The sequence below is a fragment of the Perna viridis genome, chromosome 3 (assembly GCF_037379345.1).
Source record: "Perna viridis isolate PV_CMFRI_1.1 ecotype Kerala chromosome 3, ASM3737934v1, whole genome shotgun sequence".
Taxonomy (NCBI): domain Eukaryota; kingdom Metazoa; phylum Mollusca; class Bivalvia; order Mytilida; family Mytilidae; genus Perna; species Perna viridis.
Window position 1 is genome coordinate 28,471,823 of NC_142447.1, and position 20,703 is coordinate 28,492,525.

General features: G+C 31.9%; 1 protein-coding gene across 2 annotated transcripts in view; it reads right to left on the reverse strand.

The window, feature by feature from the left end:
• Positions 1–150: 150 nt before the first annotated feature.
• LOC148621725 (cell adhesion molecule DSCAML1-like) overlaps positions 151–20,703 on the reverse strand; it is a 44,559-nt gene continuing 24,006 nt past the window's right edge. The window contains exons 2-13 of one of the 2 annotated variants that reach the window (XM_088576404.1): positions 14,402–14,499; positions 13,957–14,155; positions 13,026–13,184; positions 12,524–12,652; positions 10,810–11,112; positions 10,180–10,467; positions 9,471–9,761; positions 8,371–8,535; positions 7,797–7,922; positions 7,170–7,457; positions 5,124–5,405; positions 151–4,607 (exon numbers count right to left, since the gene is read on the reverse strand). In XM_088576404.1, coding sequence (XP_088432530.1) covers positions 4,495–4,607; positions 5,124–5,405; positions 7,170–7,457; positions 7,797–7,922; positions 8,371–8,535; positions 9,471–9,761; positions 10,180–10,467; positions 10,810–11,112; positions 12,524–12,652; positions 13,026–13,184; positions 13,957–14,155; positions 14,402–14,499 — 2,441 coding nt within the window. In that variant the 3' untranslated portion in view covers positions 151–4,494. The remainder of the gene's footprint in view (positions 4,608–5,123; positions 5,406–7,169; positions 7,458–7,796; positions 7,923–8,370; positions 8,536–9,470; positions 9,762–10,179; positions 10,468–10,809; positions 11,113–12,523; positions 12,653–13,025; positions 13,185–13,956; positions 14,156–14,401; positions 14,500–20,703) is intronic. The other variant, XM_088576405.1, reaches the window with a different exon arrangement.

The following is a 20,703-nucleotide window of genomic DNA, read 5'->3' on the forward strand; positions in this document are numbered from 1 at the left end:
CAAACGGAGAAAAATTTGGAATTTTTTTCCTAAAATTTGAAACTTATTCCATACGAACAACCAACTACAAACCTCTTATTTCATACTCATTGCTCTCAGTTTTCTAGTCGTGCTTGCAAATAAAGTGTTGAAACACATAAAACAGACACGTAAAATATTTATATTTTTTATTTGAATATGGCACTTTCAAAACGATGAACTTTGTATACACACATAAAAAATACCACTATTATAGTTCACACTCATTTATGTTTTCGAAATCGACATGTGATGAGCACACGTTGGTTCTTTTAAGAATCATGTCGGTCTTCGGGACCCTCAGTTATGCTAGTATTGTAGAAATCGATTTCCTCAAGCTCCGAACAGCGTCTGATATTCGAAATTTACTCTAGAGTGGAAACGAACGCCCGCCACTGCATGGAGCTTGCTTGGGTCATTCACAAATGCTTCATATTTGAAGCGGGAAGCATATGAGCAAAATGTGTGATTAATGAGAAATTACAAGGTAAAAAGATCGGCGGGATGACCATAAGATCATGCGACAATAGATACGCGAAACACAAAATTATTTCGTACTTTACATAATGATAACGTTGAATTGCAAAATATTTCACAGAATTATGTTAAAATTGATATACTTAATAAATTCATTCCAAATGGCTTCTACTACAAGCGGTGTTTTGTACAAAATACTGAAAAAAAATAGAGATGGATTCGGCGCCTCAAAAATCCTGAAAGTAACAGTCGAACAGCAAAGTATCTCCGTAGGAAATATTGTTGCCTTGCACACGACATGGAGTGTATGTGTGGCATACAATTTCTTATTTCATAATATAATTTTATGTGAGATCTAAACTGTTATGAATATGATCAATTATAGAAGAAATGGGAAACTGTTACAGCTATGATAAGAAAATAACCAGAAGAGGTAAACATTTGTTCTTACCAAATGATATAAGAATATTAAGTCTTACAGTTTTGTTGATTCAACAGATTCATGTGGTAAATTTACTTGCTACAAATCTATTGGTTCAAGCTAGCAATCGTTCTTGTATGTAAGGGGAAGACCATTAGATTCTTGGGGGGAAGGGGGGGGGGGCTGGCAATTTTGTTCAGGTCAGAAATTTTATTTCCAGCCTGGTGCAAGTCAAATCACTTATTTTCAACATAACCTTGGCTAGATAATTTATTTTCCATACTCATAGAAAACGCTATTTTTTTATTGAAAATTTAAATGTCCATATCCGGGTTACCAAATTATGTGGTTTGGATTCTATATCAAAGCATGTGTACCTTTTTATGTTCATTAATAAAGACATTGTTAAATGTTCATTCTCTATAATACAAGGCATAGTTTCTACTATATCCGACAGATGGTATTTCTGGACCTGAAATATGTCCTAAATTTTGCGGGAAATGTCGCGAGGGAATTTGTACCAAGTGACAGATTCGCATATCTATGTATATGAATGAAATCTACAATTGCAATATTCAACTACACATTACCCCAATAATGTACATTTGTTTACATGCATTTAATATTGCCACTGGAGAATATTAGGGTGTTGTATAAAACTTGTGGAGTATTTAAACATGACTACTTTTCTAATTTATGAAACTATAGAGAGCGCAGCTTGCAAATTTGTTTTAAAGGTTTTGCACAGGTCAGAATATTTATTTTCAATTTACTAACCAAGATCAGAATATTTATTTCAATTCACTAGCCAATATATTTATTTTCTAGCAATTTGCAAAGTTAGACTATTTATTTTCTGGTATGGTCTCACTAACCACTTCCGGGTCAAATGGCCACCCCCCTATGTAGTACCAAAAACACATTGAACCTAGACATATGCATTGTAAGTGCATTATTTGTGTGTATTATGATTAAAAGTAGTCAAAATAAAGCTGAGAATGTGTACTTTAAAATCATATATGTAATTAACTACAAAAGTGTATGAATATTGTTTACATGTGTGAGTAATTTGCCTCCATGCTGTCAGTTAGCAGAACAGGTAAAAATGTGGATTTTCAGTATTATTTATTCAAGTAAATTTTGCGAAGAATTTCTACTATGATCGTACCATTAGCATAATGATTTTGGAAGCCTTATTTTCCAAGCTTCGCAACGGTATGCAGCTTTAAGATGTCATTTGTCCTGGGAATTCACAGTGAGACTTTGAAAATTACTTTTTTAACATGTAAAGTAATGGAAACGTTAGAAGTGGTTAGTGAGACCTATGATCAGGACAGATTATTTATTTCCTAAATAATCAGAGACAGTTGTTTATTTTCAAAATCTGCCATGCCCTCTTAAGTATCTAATGGTCGTCCCCTAATAATGTCAGAATGCACGTTACAAAGGAGAAAATGGGAAGATTATTTGTAAAATAGTAAATCTAAACACACGAAATCTCTAAAAATATAAACTTCAACATGTATAAGAATGATGTATTGTTTCTTCTGTTTTCCCGGTCTATTTTTAGCTGTGGATTAACACCTACATCTTACCTTGTAATTTCTCATTAATCATACATTTTACCCATATGCTTCCCGATTCAAATATCAAGCATTGATGAATGGCTTACTATTTGTCATATTTATTTTGTTTAATAACTTGAATTAACAACTTTATTAATGAAAAATATTCTTACCCGAATTTCCATCCTCCATCTAGGGATGACCGTAACGTCCGTTACGGTCATCCGCTTTACCCTAGTGCTAAAGGACGTAGGCATTAATCACTGTGACTAAAATTTCAAATGATGTCAAACTAATTTTAAGGGTCATTTAAACCATACAGTGGAAAAGGTAGTACTTATTTCCCTGCATTAGGTTGAGCAATTCTGATAAAAGGAAGTAGAGCCTTGAATGGCCTGATTGTTGTTGAGAAAGGTATCAATGGTGATTCTTTAGATTTTGAATGTTAAAATGAAAAAAAAAATCAGTTTAGTTTCTTTTATTTTTGAAAATACTTCTTTCACGAAGTTTTAAAGAAGGCTGCTGAAAACACACGAGTTCAGTACTATAAAATATCAAAACAGACTTTTGATGATGGCTGAAAAGAAGATGGCCAACCCCTTATGCCATGGCGATTTTCTGATTTCTGAATGAAAGTACAACACAAAAAAAATTTGCATCCCAGTTCTTTTTAGAAAATCATGAAGAACTATACGATTCTTATAAGAAATCTTATGTGATATATCATTAACAATAAAGTAGAAATGAACACAAAATTTAACATGATTAAGGCACTTGATTATTAAGGAAAACGAACACATTCTTAAAAGAAAACACCATCTATCCCAGCTGCAGTTAAAATGAAGAAATTATAAATTTCCGAAGCTGCCTTATCAATACTGTCTGCAGAAAGCAACGTTTCAACATTTAGACTATTTTGATATATATCATAAATATCATAGAAGTACAGTATACAAGTGACGAATGGACAAACATGTTCAAACTTTAAATATATACATGTAAAAACAAAACAATGTATAATACAGGGTTAAGTCAGTCTGATGTTCGATAGAATGTGATTATCAAGCAATTCCAATAACGTTAGCTCTTGTCTTAAAAACTTTAAATACCATTTTGTGTAAGAATCAGGCAATGGGTGGTACGTCATTTTAATTTTTTGTCTTTTTTGTCTTACATCTAGAAAACAACCGAAAAGCTAGAGTAACTTAAAGTTACCCTGAAGCATCTACATGTGTCGTAGATATTTTTTGACTGCTTATACAGGGAAATTTTCCCGTCATTTTTCCATAGTGTATTTTAACTAAATTTGACCTATCAATATCTTAAAAAGACAAACTTCAAAAACACTTTGATAACTATTTCTAGAGGTTATAAGATATAAGTAATTGGATCTCTGTTTTTGTCCTTCGTGTAACACACCTTGTACACAGTTTGCCTGATTCTTAGACAGAGAAGTGCTTAACAGTTGGTGAAATATGAAGATGATATTTAGCATTGAAAATTACGTACACTGATTATTTAATGGCATACACGTATATAGATATATTAATAAATACAATGTCACGATGTTGCTTTCAATCACACACAATTACACCCACGATTAAGTACACCATGAACAGTTATAAACAATTTACGTAGTCACAGCATGAACCACATGTTTTAACAATTATGAATTGAGCATTTATTTTACAAGTATTCAGTATAAAACACTTATTACTACTGTTTTCATCGTTAAAGTTTCTGTAATACATTTACTATCTATTATGAACTAAACATTTATTATCATCTTGAGAATACAGATAATGTATTATGATTATGACATTGTTTGATTCGAGTATGCCAATGTTCGTATTTTTTGTATTATCCCGATAACTTAACCACGAATTATATGAAAACAGACTCCTTTTAAAACTGATTTCATGAACTGAAAAACAATATTTAACACCTGAAGACATTCATACGCATTGTGTAATAATTACTTATACGGTACAATCACATTTTCCTCCGACACTATTACAACATTTGGAATGTAATAGAAAGTGTCAGTATCAGTAACAATTGACCCATTGCTACCATCGAACCTTTGTTTTCATCTGATTCCTGTTCCTGCTTTACAAGTTCTTTGTCTGAAAAGAATAAAATGCATTTAAAAAAAAACCTGTTTGTATTTTAGTTTACTTTAATAAACCATGATCAATGTCGTAGAAATAAATATTGGACTGACTGTTCAAATACAATCTTATTTATTTAACTGTTATAATTTGTAAAAAAAATCTTTTGCTTTTCAAAAAGTTCAATCCAAATCCCTGTTAAGTGTTTACAAATTCATGATAAACTTCGACTACAATATCAAATCAATTACAAACGAATTCCGCAATAACGAACAAAGAAAAATTATTTAGATGCTTGATATGACCTCGTTTCCACTCATTTTCTTCGACAGTAATTATATACAATATACACTAAAAGAAATTCTAACGCAAATTCTTTAATTAAATGACAAGGATTCAACTGTTAGATTACTCTAAACAGAATAAAACATAATAACATGTACATCATGTTCCCTTAAAATGAAGTTTCATTATAAAGCGCAGAATTGTGTAAATAAAACAAAAAGATTAAGAGATGATAAATTTGCAGACCTGTTGGTTTTGGCTCCGATTCTGAGGTTGTTTTTATGTCATATTTCTCTTTCGGCTCTGGCTCTGACTCAGGAGTTGTTTTCGTATCACGTATATATGGTGGTTCCGGGACATACCGCTCTGTAGTTTCCGGTCCTGTCTTTACCTCAGTAGATATGACAAGTTCAGTTATTGCGGGTCGTTGTGTAGTAGTGGTTGTTGTTGTAATCGGCAGGGTTGTCTTTAATGTTGTTGTTGGTTTTGTTGTCCTCATTGTTGTCGTTGATGTAGTTGTTGTAATGACTAGAATTTATATAGTATTTATAAAATATATTGTACAGTTGTTAGCATAATTTTATTTAATTCATTCATAGCAACCTATATCCGGATGATGATTGTAATTTTTTTTATTTGAAATTAAATCAGGTATCATTTCTTATTCACATATATTACTGTAAAACATAAAAGTAAATTCGATCTATCATCAATTAATAAGTTGAGATAATACAACAAATACGCATCTTTAAACTTTTTATACCTGCTGTGTATAAAAAAGCGTATTAAAATCTTTGAACATAAAGAAGACTTGTACTTGTGCATGTTTCATATCAAAACAGCCACTGTGACAGTAAAAGAACTGTCAAAGTGTTTAATGCAACATATAAAGCATTTGACATCTCTCCAGGTTCAAATGTTAACATATATGTTTTAATTCGAATTTTGAAAATCAACCTCTACTTTCAAGCAGAAAATATTTCAATGAAGTTAAAAACAACTAGAAAGGTTCTTTACATCCTATTTAAAAACACTTTCATTATTTTAATTTTATTTATGACGACAGTACAAATAAAAATGCTTCACGGAGCCCAGCTAGATACATCCGCAGAGGTTGAACACTGAACAAATGGGGCAAATATGGACACAAAGTTCAAGCTTGATACAGCTTGAATTTTATTTTGATTAAATAATTTGTACAAAATACATAAAAATCGAGAAGAAGCTTACATTAATAAAATAATTTTACTGAATAAGTCAAAAAATCAGAAGTATATAGCAATTAAAGAGGGTAGTAATAAACTATTTTCCAAAGTTTCTTAAAAATGGGTGCAACTACTAGTGATTTATAATAGTAAAAACTGTGAAATCCCAAAATTTATGAACAAAGTCCCGTAACTTTAAATCGTTAAATCAGAATTTATTGAAATTAAGAAATTATCAATAAACAATTCACTTTAGTTTCATTGACTTTGCTGCATGGGTTTTTGAATTGTAGTCCAATAACATAACATCATCCCATTTGTGTGCCCAAAAAAGTTTAAGAAATAAAAAAAAACGGAAAAGCGGAAATTTGTGAAAATTATAAGAGAGCTCGAATAATGTTAGAGCATTTTTTAGTTATTGTGTGAAGTGTGGACGACGGACGGACATCCGAATACCATAATACACTCTGTTTCGACAGACGGGCGTATAAAACTACCATTAAAAACATGTCTAAATGCTAAAACCGTGAGTATCGAAACATGTATTGCGAAACTCTCATTAACTAGTGCACATCGCTCTATTAAGCAATTGTAGGAAGTCAAGTGGCATGCTAGGAATAAGGCATCGAAAAGTTAAGTTTTGATGACGAAAATTTCCCACACCTCTTTTCGTACACAAATTTAGCAAGTACTATCTTTAAAATAAGATAGACGACGCAGTAAAATTTGTTCTTTTTACTTTTTCTCCATTTCATTCAGGAAGTAACACATTACACGCAATTTCAATTTTTTTATACAGTTTTAGTGAGGGATTTTTAAACTCTTTTACTACCCTGTTTTTTTGAACGCCACTTTAAGTTATCAGTATACAGTTTTTTTCGAACGCCAAGTAAGTGTTCAGTATTTGGCCTATCGGGAAACAGAATTCAGGTCAGATGACTTGATTTCAAGAGCGTCTTAAAGGGTAAAAAGTGAAATTATACCGACTGCATAAGAATTAATTTAAGTTTTAGACTTATGAATAAATACAAAAGGCAATGAGTAAAATTTTCACTCAACAAAACGTTCTTTTCGATTGGTTGCTTACATATTGGCGATACTATGACACTAGCACTATCGTTGCTCATATGGTTTTCGCCGATGCATGTGTATGTTCCAAAATCTTCTAAACGCAATGTCATTATTTTCATTGAGACAGTAACATAACTAACATGGTCGACAACATCTAATGTATGGTCAAACGTTGCATTTGGACCTTTTGTTGAAGACCAAAATTTTCGAGTGATCGGGTTTCCTGTAATGTTGCATTCTGTTATGAGTGTAGAACTTAATGTCTTGTAAAGTCTGTTATACGTTACTGAAACTTTAACGGGATCTGGAAAACGGATGAAATGAACAAAACAAAAAACAAAAACAAAAAACAAACTACAAGGCAACAAATCTATCAGTTAAGTTTTGAAATTAAATTTAATAACTACAGGAAGTTAAGAAGAAGGAATGTTATGGTTAGCTTCAAATTATTTTAACTGAACGTCTGTTGCACTTTCGTCAATAGTTCACCGAGCCTGCATTTTACATGTTAAAATAAAAAAAAAATACTTTAGTTCCTCCATATAAACGGTATTAATGAACCAAAACTAATTGTAATGTTATTAAATAAATGGTAAAGATCATGCAATTAGCTAGAGGAATAAATGAGATCAGGCAATCTTACAGTGGACGTCGACTGTAATATCCCATGTTTCCTCAGCCTGCATGCCATTGGAAGCAATACATCTGTAGGTTCCTGATACAGACCGATCACTTTCTAATTCCAGCACCTCATCTGTTGAGGTTAACCCTGTTATAATGGTGAAAGACAAAATTCAGGTTTGTTGAACACATATTTAACTCATGCACAGAAAAAAACCGTGGTGTTACTGTAATTTTCGGTAAATATATTGTGCGATTTGTTTTTTTGTTGTTGTTGTTCATGCTACCTCTGAGGTATTGCTACTTCTGTTGATAATATAACTTAGAAACATGAGTAATTGCTTTCAGCTTAATCTTGCATTAAGTTACAATTTGAATATATTCTATTATTTTAATGTAGCTTAACTGAATAAGGGTTTTGGTTGGTTTGTTCGTTATCTTTTTGGTTGGGCGTTTTGTACATAGGTATAACTTACGGCCCGACATACTTATCACTTCATACAATATAAAAAATGTGATCACTGCTTGATGCCAACGTTTATAGGTTATGTTAACTTGTTATAATGCGACTCACCGCTATTATCTCAAATACTTACTAGTGTATTTTTTTCTACCATCATCATTGCCATCATATTTATGCCAAGTTATAAGTACTCTGGGATACCCTTCGACTGCACATCTCAGGTGTACAGCTCCACTGTTCTCATTCACTTGCATATTGGTCGGACTTGATAGTTTTTTATCGATACTTACAAAAGGATCTGAAAGTGAACATAGATTACTGGCAAGCCATATTAAACAAGGGAAACACTCGAATGTCAACAAAAACATCATGTGTTGCTCCTTTTCTAACGTTTTAGCATAATAACCAATAATAATAGGGACGAGGCTTCACTGACTTCTCATGATTTTGGATGCACTGAAACATGAATCTGTCAGAAATGGCGTATGCAGTTAAACGGAAGTGATTGTTTGAACCTTTAACGCAGACGCTAGGCGTGTGTTATGTTAGGAAGTCTCGCATATTCCCTTTTGTATAAAGCTTGAACGATAAATGACTCGGACGAGAACAACAGCACCATATATCATTATTAAATTGTCACATGATTTGTCACGAGAACTTAGGATCGTTAAGGTAGCACATTTTTCATCAATAAACATAGGGATCGTCACAATAATACCTACTCTATGAATAAAAATGATTTCCAATTACCCCTAACAAAATATTGTCAACTAATTTGAAGGAACAATCAGGATAGATAATACGAGAGATAACATTAATATAATGCGCTTGTAGTATATTTTCAGGTTGATATATGCTAAAAGCAAAGTTGAGACAACTATTATATGACAAAAAGTACCTATATAATACAGGCTAAAAGTCAGAAAGTACATCTGGGAAAACAAAAAATAATTTTGTTGATATTAAATTGACATTTACTTTTATTTGTTAACACAAACATTCGAAGTTTGTACGTCAACTATGGTTTTGGCAAAATACGGGTAATAGGATTTTATTTTCTGCGTTTCATAAATTATATGTCAGAAATAAATAGGAATAGAATAAATATATTGTTTTATATGTTGTTAGATAATATCCTGAAATAGACAGAAAACAATCAACGACATACTTAAAGCAAAAATTATTCTTAATTTCTTATTTTATCATACACATTTGAACTTTTACATTACTTACCAGGAACTTCAATTACGCCAAGCGTGTGTGATTTAAATACAGACGACTTAGTTCTACACGTATATGACCCTTTGTCTCCAAGTTTCATGTCTTTAATATATAACTTGCTGTATATTCTTTTATCTTCTGTGCCAATATCACGTACCATTGATATTCGTGATGACGTCTTCAGTGGTCGTCCATTTTTCAACCATGTTATACTGTCCGTTCCGATAGAATTGGTAGTTGCATTACATACTAATACAATTTCTTGTCTTAGTTTTGCTTTAGCTGGCCCACTTAAATCAATAGCTGTAACATTTTAAATGATGAAAGTTAAAATAAATTTGAACTTAATTTTTTTGATTTAAAAAATAATGTTATTTTTTCATGTTTTGAAAGTTCCTATATACTGTATTAATCCCTTATTTCACCAGTCATTTTTTAACTGCAATCGCAAAACACAATTCATGTTTATTCTCACCTTTTTGGGGAAGGGCATTTAAAAAAAATAATTACACGTCTTTGTCTTTTGGAATACTAACAAAATGCGCCTTGTGGTTTGAATTCTAACACGATTTTCAAACACAGTAATTTGGATAGCATTGTAGGGGTCATCGATAAGAAGCACAGTTTGAATATAGTGTTCAAACCAAAATGTTGTCAGTACAACCAAAAATGGTTGAATATCCCCTGAAAAAAAGGGAGTGTAAACTAATCCATGACTTACTTAATTTTTCAAGTCGAATATCCATTTCGTCACTACCGTAGTTGTTATAAGCCTGGCAAACATAATTAGCAAAATCCGAATTTTCCAATTGAACGATGGTTAATGACGACACAGTTACGTCATCCTCAATGTATTGTTCTACTGCATGCCGTTTTTTTGACCTCACTTCCACTCCATTTTTAAACCAAACCACACCTTTAGGAAATCCTCTAACTCGACAAACCAACTCTGCATTTTCAGATTTCATCTTTCGTATCAGCGAAGATTCAACGCGTATTTTTGGTACACCTGAAATTTGATAAGAACGAATACTAAAAAAGGTATTTTTTTTTGTTACGATGTAATATGTGTCGAAAAGATATAAAATTAACCTTAATGATTAAAGAGGAAGCACATCTTGTCCAAATGTTCTTTATCCTCGTTGTATCAATTTGATCCGATGGAGCAATGTTCACATAGCGAAAAGAATCATCACATTCTGAGACGTTCGTATACACGGTAAATATATATATATATATATATATATATATATATATATATATATATATATATATATATATATATATATATTTGTTAATGTGAACATGCTTATAATTAATTAAAACAATGCATACTTAGTCTGCTTATTACCTTTCTTTTCTAATAGATAGTCGTGTGATGTCTTTCCATATTGGTTATTTGCCTGGCATGAATATACTCCGTAGTCACCATCGTTTACATCATCAATTCTTAAAGAATAAATCAAGGTTTCCTTTTCTTCGTAGAGTGTTGGTCTATATTTACTAGTATCCCTCCTGGAGAATGAAATCACGTTCCCATCCTTTGCCCAGGCCATCTTTGGTAAAGGGTATCCTTCCACTAAACACTCAAATATCGACGTTTGACCATTTTCTGCTGTTTTTTTGTCATCTTGAGGATAAATGTGTGGCGGAACTAAAATTATTCAGACCAATGATAATGTCGAATGTGACGAAATATGTGAATTATAAAACTACAGTTACATATTTTATGAATTTCAGGTAATAGTTGGATGATAAGCAGTTTCTCCGTGGACCAAGTAATGTCGTGGATAATGTTACAAACTAATTAAATCTACACTTATACCGGAACCTCTGTTGTTGTGTTTGTTTGTTGCTTCTGCTGTGACCAAGTCTACGTAATCAAAGATAACGAAGTGATTCGCAGAGCGAAGCATGATACGAACGCAGGGGTCGAACTCTATTCACTTTGGATTAGTTTGGAAGCAATACTAGTTTTTGCAAGAAGGAATTTTCATAAGGAATCCAATAAAATATTATCTGGCAAGAATAAAAAAGCTGATGTTTTTGGGTGTGGCCCCTTTGACACCTTATAACTTGAAAATCGTGAGAGATATCTGAAATCTGGTAGAATAAAATGCAGGCAAGAACTTTCATAAGGAATCCTATGAAGAAATCAAAATCGGACAAAGAATAGAAAATAGTTAATTTTTTGGGCGTGACTAATTTTTGTACCCCTTTGACTCCAAAACCGTAAAATCAAAGCATATTCTGTAAAAAAAAATCGTTAAAACAGAATTTCAAAAGGAACAGATTGACATTTGAATCATATGAATCGACACCCGTTTTCCACTTTTAGCCCCTTATTTCCGAAATGGATGGGCAAAACCTTAAAAACATACTGGGCACTCCGCCATTTCTATAGGAAAAATAAATGTTAAAATTACAAAAAAGATCAGATAAGTTTTCGCTAATATCTAAAGTTAGCGGACGTCAAGGATGACGACGGCAAGGTGATACCATTATACGAACAAAGAAAAAAATGCGGTCGTATAAAAACGTCAAATTTAATATAACAAACGAAATATCATTATTGTCGATATTACATCTTGTCATGTATAACAAAAGATCTTTAAAAATCGTACATCTACTCATGTGCATGCTAATATCAGCCCAGTAGTCAGATTTGTCTGACCCGAATTTACAGAATTTTTCAGCAGCGCCAAATTCGAAACCCGGAAAAATTGAGGTATCGTACATTGTATTAAAGATGGTTACCGCTATTATGTACATAATGTAGCTCCTTTGAAAGTAGATATTCTTTTCTTCGATTTGGCTCCATATTTCGATATTTTTGTTCTTGATTTGTTATAGTTTATACTTTAATTTTGGATCTAGACTTTCCTACATGCTTGGTTCTAGTGCTTTTAGTTTTTTTTCTTGAAACACGTGTACAGCATAACGAAACTTTTAATATCACACCCTGGTGGTACATGTATTTATGTGATTAATATTATTGTACTCAAACGTCTTTGTGATCACTATAATATTAAATTCTTAAGCAGGTATCTTAATGTAAGACTCACAATGCACTGTAACTATAATTTCTCTTGAAGCTGTTGGCCCAAGTCCATTTGATGCAACACATTCATACGACCCAGCTGCTTCCCTGGTTACATTTCTTACCATAAATGACATCCCTGTTATGCCGAGATCTGTAACATTACGTAACGTTTTAGTTAAAAGTAATTCAAAGAGCTGTGACTTGGCTCTGTATAGCCTTCAGTATAAGTTGTATAGGGAGAGATCTCACACCCTGTAGAGGTCAATACATTTTTAGGCTATATTGCACCCACTCGTTTTCTATCGGGCTTGGTCTGCATTTGAAGGTATTGTTAAATAATTCTTCAAAAAAACAAAAAAAAAACAAACAAACAAACAAACAAACAAACAAAAAACAAAAAAAACCAGTGTAAACTTATTTACGAGAAATAAAGACCATATTTGAGCACTCGTTTAAAAAAAATTGTCACTTAGTTGTTATACAGAAGACAAAATATATGTACAGGTGTACGCAGCAATAAATACCTTCTCTTGTCCTTTGAACCGTATCCGTATCTGTTGTTCTGAACCATCGTATAACAGGTTCCGGCTTTCCTGTAGCTGAGCATCGCAGCATTAAAGAATCTCCTTCTTTGATTGTTTTTAAAACTGGTGACGACAACTTTACATTGATGGCTGGGGGTGCTAGTAAAAAAAGGAATAAACAAGACTTTGTTTTTACCAAATAGTATTAAAATAACGCATACGTTGAAATGTAAGAAAATGTAGTAATGACAAAAACGTATTCTTTCATATCAATATTAATTCCTGTACATCTGTATCATTTTTTAGCTTTCAGTTTGTCCATCACCCATGAATACAACCAGCTCTTTCAATCGCAATAATAAAATTTTAAAAGGCGAATACTAATTTTGAATTAGTCAAAATAACATACAAGTGTACACATTTCATTTTCACTTCAAAACTTGCTGTTTTAAATCACATTTAGATCTAATAATGAAGACATTATGCATAAAGTTTAAAATATGTTCAAAGGGTATACAAATGAATACAAGAAAAAGCATGCATGGTATAAGGGATACGAACATTTTTAAAGACTCATCGTCTGCTTGTAACTAGCATCAAAACAAGGCGAGTTACGACATATTATTGCAATGAATACGCCTCTATTATTAAATGTTGTAGTGAAAAAAAATTAGGAGACGTAAGTAGTTTAAGGAGTAAGACCTAGGGTAAGGGACATAGCTCTTGAAATCAGTGATATGTTTGTATCCTAAAACATTTTCACTAAAGCCTATCAAGCCTTCATTTGAAACAGAATGAAATCAATCCAAGTTACTTTAATGCTAGCATGACATTGAGATAAAATGCTGAATACAAATGTTCAAATGATTTTTAAGGGTTTGTGTCCCTTACCCTAGGTCTACCTCTTTAAATCTAACGATAAGACACCTACAACTTATTTGCAATGTAACTCGTTTCTCCGCTTTATGAGCCGTAACCATACACACATAAACACCAGCATCTGCTCCTGTCACATTTTGTATGACTAGATTAAAGTCACCAGGTTGGGATTTTGTTACATTATACCTGGCTCCCATATAATTGGCTGTATCCGTTGCTATAGCTGATCCCAATGGTGAAAACCATATCAACTGGAATTTGTAGCATATGATATAACTTTTACAAGTATTCAATTTATAATTTTCGTGTTTTCTTGTGAATTTGAAATATTTTATACATTGTACTTAATAGTTTGTGTAAATGAATAAGTGTTTTGATTGCGCTTTTTTATGGCTAGTATAGATTGTTTTACATATAACATAAATTGATTTGATACATTCAAATTTTTTTTAATGAACAAGTTCATGAAATATAAATAATTGGATATATTTGCTCACCGACGCTCGACCTAAATTTTGAACTGGACATGGCAGAATGACTGTTTCCCCTTCTACAACACTAATAGTGAGCGGTGTTTCGTCCAATACAGGAAAGCCTAAAAGAGATAATATGTTCATCTTGTATATGTATTAACACTGGTATCACATCAACTACAATTATGCGCGTGTCATTCACGTAAATCTGAAGAGTATGAAATATTTACTAAACTTCTATTGCCAAGCAAATTCTACGACCTGCACAAACAGCTGTGGACTGTATATTTATATACAAACTTGCACTATATGCACACCCTGATTTTATCAAATAAACCGATTCGAAAAAATCTAGCAGCGTTCTGAGGAATTTTATCAACCCAGAGAATGGGGGTTTTTAACAGACGAGTGACATCTGTTTAAAAGTTTTTAATAACCAAATACTTTTCATCAGGAATGCACAATATTTTAAAAGAAGAACCAAAAGGCTGTATTGTAGGATTACATTTCTAATATTCTATTAATTTCCTATTGTATTTCTTATTGTATATATATTAACTTCGACACACTTGATATATATGGCATACAAAGTCCAGATAGGAAACACAGCTATACCTTCTGTTTGTTTCTTTCTAATTCTTTACTTTGATTTTAAATATCGTAACCAACATCAGCGCCATCATTCAAAATAACTGACAAAATAGTGAAATTGTGTGGATAGTTGATATGTTTTAAGATCTAACATGAACCCAGGGATAAAACAAAATAGACAATAATGGACTGAGGGGAAATGTTACCGCTGCTTTTTGAATATTTCTAAGAAAACAGGAATATTAGGGTGCATTTTAAGAATTATCTAGGTGAAAACATTGCAGTAGTCTTAAAAATATTATCTTCAAACTATGTTATCCCATAGTTTAACTCGTTGTATTTATAAGAGCCAGAACGTTACATGAAGTATTGACCATCACATTTTTAGTACGAAATAAAACAAAGTAAAACTGAAAGGCACTAATTCCAAGCCTCTCGGTTCACCATATCTTAAAAATGTCAATGAATAATGCTTAATGGTAGTTCCGTTTTTAAAATTATTTATATAACTTAAAGAACAGTTTTATTACAATTTTATAAGATTATCTTAATTGTTGTATTTTGCAACAAATAGGACAATACAAAATGTATAGATTAAATCACAGTCATAAAAAACACATCACGAACAAAGTAATGAATGTTTTCAGGTTAAAACAAGATTTCAACCCAATCCACACTGCATACTGCTAATGACTTGGGAACCGTTTGATTTTCATTAATAACACAAATGTTTTGCCTATTAAAATACGCTGTTTTACTAAGAATCTGTGCACAATGGCTCAATAGTGATCGATACCCCCGCTTTTAATCACGATATAAGGGAAATAAAAAAAGTCCTCGATAAACAGGAAGTTGTTATCGATTTTTTTCCGAAAATAGATCCCACAATATGGCTTCTCTACATGATGAATATATTAAAATTTCAACTAAATGAGCAACTCGGACTCCACTAAAAACTGGAGCATGGACCATGTGCACCGTTGCTTTTCAAGAGACAACCACCGAGTTGCTCATACAAAGATGAAAGGAAAATTTTGACACGAATAAATCAGTTTTTATAGTGCAGATGGATACAACTTATCTCCACGAGTTCATGATGACAACTATAATACTATTGTAGTGATGACTTCAATCTTGTAGCAACATAATCCTGTTCCAGACGCCCAGTTATAAGAAATCTAGCGTGGTACAAAAAGTCTGCGAAATTACGGCCAGCTCTGGGTATCCAGTATTTCTTTTACTTAGGACAAGAATGTTCGTTGGATGGTATATTTTTTTAGGAGTGCGAACTCTCATAGAGAGGATTGAATGATCCAGCTGATTGAAATGTTTATATACGGTCGAAAACTGGTTGGTACTAATTCCAAAATGATGACCGCACATTCGTTTGTTTAATCGTTTTTGTGTTTCACCGACATATACTAGATCGCATAAGTTGCATTCTAATCCCTAGAGTAAGTTCGTCCATTTGCAACTTAAGTCATCATGATTTCTTGTGTGGAAGGTTTTGTTCGTAAGAGTACTACTTAAGAAAGAGCCGGTTATTAGAATGTTGCATGTTCTGCAATTTTTAATTCCACATGTTGATATAGTATGACGTGGTTCGTCATCGTTATAGTCAAGTAAAATGATAGAACATTGTTTAGACGTAACAGATCTTTGGAATATCATTTATGTAGTACCTACAAATGAGGAATGTATACATTTTATTACTCAAAGAAGAATTAGAATAAAAAGAAAGATTTGATGGCCATTCAGTCTTAATTAGCATGAAGCCACGATTTTCAAATTCGTGTATGTCCAGGGGAGAGCACTGTAAAATAGGTTCTAACTTTACTGACTTTTTTATAGTTTTTTGTAGTTAAAATTGTTAAAGCTCACGAGCTACTGTAGGTCTATAAAAACACTTAGTCCAGCTGATATTATAAGACATATTTACGGTGTATTTATATCACTACATGTCTGGTACCGTAACTTTGATCACAGTCGGTGGTGATTTAAGAAATTAATAAAGTATTACGCAACTCTCATTATTCATTATCAAAACTTATATCTATTTGTAGAACTAACTTTTTTTTTGTTCCTGGTTCAGTGCCAGAACAAACATAATTGTCCATAGTTTACGCATTATGAGATGTATTGAAGATGTAATGTTAGATAATTGTGTTTATAAACAATGTAACTGATGACTGGGCGAAATGACTCAATATCAACAATTGTTAGGGTGTATTATCTATAGAAAAAGGTTGTTATCCAAGTGGATTGTTGTTCAATTTGGCACTGAGAAGTCCTGATAATAGTAACGTAGATGTATAAGGTTTTGGAATTCAACGATATGCGATGCAGTAAATTGTAATACATAGGGCCGATACGGAATTTGAAGAACGGGATGGCCATTTACTGCATGACAAAGACGTGCACCAACACGTTTGAGAGATTTTCTTTAAGTCAATTTTAGACATGAAATGTTCATGACTTTGTCTCATTAAGCTAACACGTGCAATGTATTATTGAAAACCTATTTCCATAGATCGTTAAAATTTTGCAAGTAAATAATTTACAATTTAATCTTAATAGTTAATTAATGAATAATTCTTTGGTATTTTTGTTCAGTGCAAAATCTGGAAGTTTAGAAATATTTTTGTACCCCTCATTTACAACAATATATTATAAGTCAATAAATATGTACGCAGTCATTTCGTATTGATCCTGTCACAAGTCAGTTGTACATGTTGGTCAAGATGACAGATTTGGCTAAAATAGCCACTGAGGCAAGTATAACTCGTTGAAATTCCATAACATGGCTAAAAAAAATGTCAGCATTCAAGTCTTTTAATAAACTACATGACACACATAATCTGTTTTTGTATTATCTGGTTAAAAATTTGAAGACTGCCAAATTGGCCCGGGATCACACTTGGAATGTTTTTAGTAACTTAGTGGTAGATAACTGGTTCATGCCATTGCATTGTGTAGTTGTTCATCATACTTATAGTCATTGTTGTTTTTGAGCTTTCGACTATTTCGTTAATCTATGATACATTATTCGTTTCGTGTGTTTGAAAAAAAAATCAGTCATCGCTTCTTCATGTAATGTAAAACGAAGAACAATTATGTCATTACAATTGAATTGTGCAACTTCATTTAAGATATCGGAACGTTATTTCAAAGCATGGTCTTAACAGCAATAGTCTAATAGATACTTTTACATGACTTTTGCTCTTGTTTATAAAGAGATAAATACTTCATTACCACTAAAAGATCTACATTAATTTACAAAGATCGTATCAGATAGTGTGATTTAAGAGATCATGAAGATATCATTAATGCAGCATTCCTTTCAAGAACGACCCTAAACATCGCAAGAAACATGAATATGTCATTAAATCGGTAGACAGATTACAACGCAAAATGCATTGTGGTTAAGTAGTAAAAATGTTAAGTTGTAGTAAGTCATTAGCAAACACAATTTGATTGTTTTGGCAAATTGTAATACACACTTTTGGTGGAATAATTACAACACTCGCATTGAAATAATGAGAATCGCTGAGATGTATTATCTGTAGACAAAAAGTAAACGAAACATCAAGTTCTATTTGTCATTGCAATAACATCAGAGTTCAGGAATAATACGTAGATATATGGAAAACATCACCTAAATGTATACCTTACTGGGTCAAATACAAAATGAATTGTTATGATTTTAAGGTCTTTATTAGATACAGGAACCCATTCATTGTACTCGCGTTTTTTATAAAGATTAATCATAGAAAATTACAATTAACATCATTTTCTTGATAGGATCGTTTCAATAATTGGTATTTTGTACTGCCATAAAGCCTTTTATTTTATGTACAATTATATTTGGTTGTCGATAATACACATTATGATACGTTTTATCGTGTATGTGTATATGTTAGGGCAAATTGGAATCCAGTAGGATCCGGATTTCTGTTAGGGCAAATTGGAATTATAATTCCTCCTATGACAAATTTGAATTACAATTTGTTTTATATTTTAACCAGTGTAAATTGGAAGTGTAATTTATCCTAGGAGAAGTTGGGATATATCGATTTGCCGTAGGAGGGTTCTGGATCCTACTAAGTTTTAGTATTATCTGGAATCACACTATATTTAATGGTCAGAGGATATTACTAAACATTTTGAAAGTGAAATATGCATTTCTGAAAATGTTGAATGTTTTTCGGACATATTATATTCAATGAACATTACTTTTAACATATTTTATTCAATGAACTTTAATTTATTACATTGTAGTACGAAATTTTATTATGAAACACTAAAACAATAAAATGTAATGGATATCTCATTTATTTGATGTTTTGTTTGTATCATTTTGTCGAGCAAGTTTTTTTTTTTTGACTTTCGGCATCAGCATTTTAAGCATATACACACCAATCTTTAATTTGACTGTCTTACTTATGAATCATGAAAAAATAATAAAATAATGATTTTTTTTAAATTTAGCAGGAAATTGTCCTAAGCACATAAAATGTCTTTCAATTTTATCTTTGATATTTTCAAACTTTAAACCAATATGATCCAGAATAATCCTTGTGCTGTTTGGAATTGCGCTAGGAGAATACCATTTTGCCCCGTAAAATATATATTGTCTTGGTTGGATACATCAGGAGTCAGTTTCACAAAAAGTCGTAAGTGTAAAATTGATCGTAAGTAATGACGTCATAAACTAAAATAGAATTGTGACGTCATGATTTATGATCAATTTCACACTTACGACTTTTTGTGAAACTGACGCCAGGAGAGTAGTATGAACATTCCATTAGAAATAATGAATAACCAATTGATTATCTTATTTATCATAGATCGAATCTCATATAATATTAGTTTTGACGGATGATGATATACCAAGTTACTAATAGAAGAATATTGTCTTTTGCACTTCCTTGTTCATTAAGAATGAAATTATTATAATTATAAATAATTCAATTTGATTTGTTACAAGATTTCTGATTGGTTGATTCTCTTTGATCAAACCAGATTATTTTGTATAACCTGGGTGGGTACATTTTGTACAATAACGACATTAACGACGATTGGTCCGCACTCCGCGATTCAAATAAATAAATCCCAAACGAAATAACGTTTTGATCACGAATCAATTCATATTTGGTCTGTCATACATTAGAAATTAAGTACTTGTCCGTCTAAGAATCAGGCAAAATATGTATAAGGTGTGGAACATGAAGAAAAAAAATACACAGACATTTTATTGCATAATCCAAGTATTTATACCTCATAACCTCAAGAAATTACTATCAAAGTGTTTGAAAAGTTAGCCTTTTTAAGATATCGATAGGTCAAATTTTCAAATGGAAAAATGGCGGTAAAATTTTCCCGAACTTTTTCCTTATATAAGCAGTAAAAAATATTTTCGTCACCAATGCTTCAGGATAAATTTAAATAGCTGTTAAGTTGTTTTCTAAATGTATTGAATATTTTGAGGTAAGAAAAGACCAAATTCAGATATATGATGTGCTACCCGTTGCCTGATTCTTACACAGAGTGGTACTTAAATCATAAGGAATGTTTCTATTTTTTAAAAGGTTATACGAAATACATGTAACCTGTTTGGGCCAATTTTTATTTACCACTTTTGTACTTCGTATAACCTGTTAAAACATTAAAAAAAACACATATTATACTATTTCCATTATACATGTATATTGTCAATAGACAAATGTGATAATATA